Genomic DNA, 1852 nt, shown 5'->3' on the forward strand with positions numbered 1-1852 from the left:
AAAATTAAAGGTTAATTCTTTTCCTATCTTTGGAGGTTAGTTAGAGTCATCCAACTAAGTTTGCCGCGGAGATCCAAGGGATCTCCACCTCTCGTCCAACACCTGGCGACTGTAAAGGCGTACAGTTATCTCCGCACGGGTCATGTGCCGCTAATGCGATCCGTCATTCCGTCTCGCTCCGTCTCCGACTTTCTGCTTATCTCCTGCAACAACCTCAATTCTCCATTGTCAGCCCACCATGGAGAAAACTGTCGCCCTCCCACAGTATGACTCCCCTCCGTTGGCGCTCGAGCGCTCCTCGTGGAAACGGCGCGTCCTCGGCATCGCCACCGCTGGCCTGATGGCGTGCTACGGGCTCGCTCGGTATACCGGTGCACTCCGTCATACCTGTCACGACCCCGTCGAGGAGGTGCTGCGTCTGCAGCCATTGACAGGTACGTGACACAGAATATCTTGTTTCATTAGTAGATAACTGACCTGACTAGACGGCCACAATGACTTCCCCGAATTCATCCGTTCGTTCTACCACAATCATATCTACCAGAGCAACTTCTCTGATCAGATCGAGCTGCCCTACCATGTCGACTTTCCGCGTCTAGCTAAAGGTGGCGTTCGAGGGCAGTTTTGGAGTGTCTATGTAGCATGGTAACCGCGCCTCATCTCAAAACACTTGGTGCGGAATACTAACCATACCAGTCACGACTCGCCCCCGGAACCCGACTACGAGCACGTCCACGACACCCTCCAGCAAATCGACCTTGTCCACCGTCTGGCCGCTCTCTACCCCCAGCACCTCGAGATCGTCCCCGACACCTCCGCCTTCCGCCACACCTTCGAGACCTCGTCCAAAATCGCCTCCTTCCTCGGCGTCGAGGGCCTCCACCAAATCGGGTCCAGCGCATCCACCCTCCGCCTCTACCACGCCCTCGGCGCGCGCTACGTGACTCTCACGCACATGTGTCACAATGAGTACGCAGACAGCGCGACACCAGCTCAACCCCGGCACAACGGTCTCTCGCCCCGTGGCCGCGACATGGTCCTCGAAATGAACAGGCTCGGCATGGCCGTCGACATCTCGCACGTCAGCGCAAAAACAATGCACGACGCCCTCGACACCTCCAAAGCCCCCGTGATCTTCTCGCATTCCTCCGTCTACGCCCTCTGCCCGCATGAGCGCAATGTCCCCGACGACGTCCTCCTCCGTCTTGCGGCAAACGGCGGCGTCATCATGATTACCTTTCTCGACGAGTATACGCGCTGCGATGACCCTACGGCTGCGACGCTTGCCGATGTAGCGGATCACATCCAGTATGTTGGCGATTTGATTGGGTATAAGTATGTTGGTCTTGGCTCGGACTTTGATGGCATGGAGCGGACGATCAAGGGCTTGGAGGATGTGAGCAAGTACCCGGATTTGATCCGGGAGTTGTTGAGGCGGGGTGTTAGTGTGCAGGATGCGGCGGGTGTTGTTGGCGGGAATGTGCTTAGGGTTATGGGTGAGATTGAGCGTGTTGCGCGGGAGATGGCGGAGGAGGGGGTGACGCCGCTGGAGGATGAGGTGTAACTTCTTTGATCGATGGCTTGATCCTCGATTGAGTCATGTCTACCCAGTGAATTCCAGGTCTGCTATCCAGCAAAAGTAGCATATATAGATACATACACATATCATCGTACAGTACTTATACCAGCCAAAGTGTTCAAAGTGCGCATATTCCGCCAGGCCATAAAAACCAATTGGCTATAGGCCCGTCCTGATACTTCAATACAAAGCACGGTCTTCTACAGTAGACTCCGAGATACCTCTGGCAGAGTCACCTGCCTTATCAACAAACCACCTAAAGCCGAGTTAGCT

The 1852-nt window shown here is 55.2% G+C and overlaps 1 protein-coding gene across 1 annotated transcript; it reads left to right on the top strand.

The window, feature by feature from the left end:
* Positions 1-238: 238 nt before the first annotated feature.
* Positions 239-1564, top strand: DSM5745_08388 (dipeptidase; the record flags this gene model as incomplete). The annotated part of the gene is made up of 3 exons (XM_026750404.1): positions 239-434; positions 486-645; positions 697-1564. 3 exons carry the CDS (start codon positions 239-241, stop codon positions 1562-1564), a joined length of 1224 nt encoding a protein of 407 aa, XP_026601408.1.
* Positions 1565-1852: the final 288 nt, after the last annotated feature.

The sequence above is a fragment of the Aspergillus mulundensis genome (assembly GCF_003369625.1).
Source record: "Aspergillus mulundensis strain DSM 5745 chromosome Unknown scaffold_9, whole genome shotgun sequence".
Taxonomy (NCBI): domain Eukaryota; kingdom Fungi; phylum Ascomycota; class Eurotiomycetes; order Eurotiales; family Aspergillaceae; genus Aspergillus; species Aspergillus mulundensis.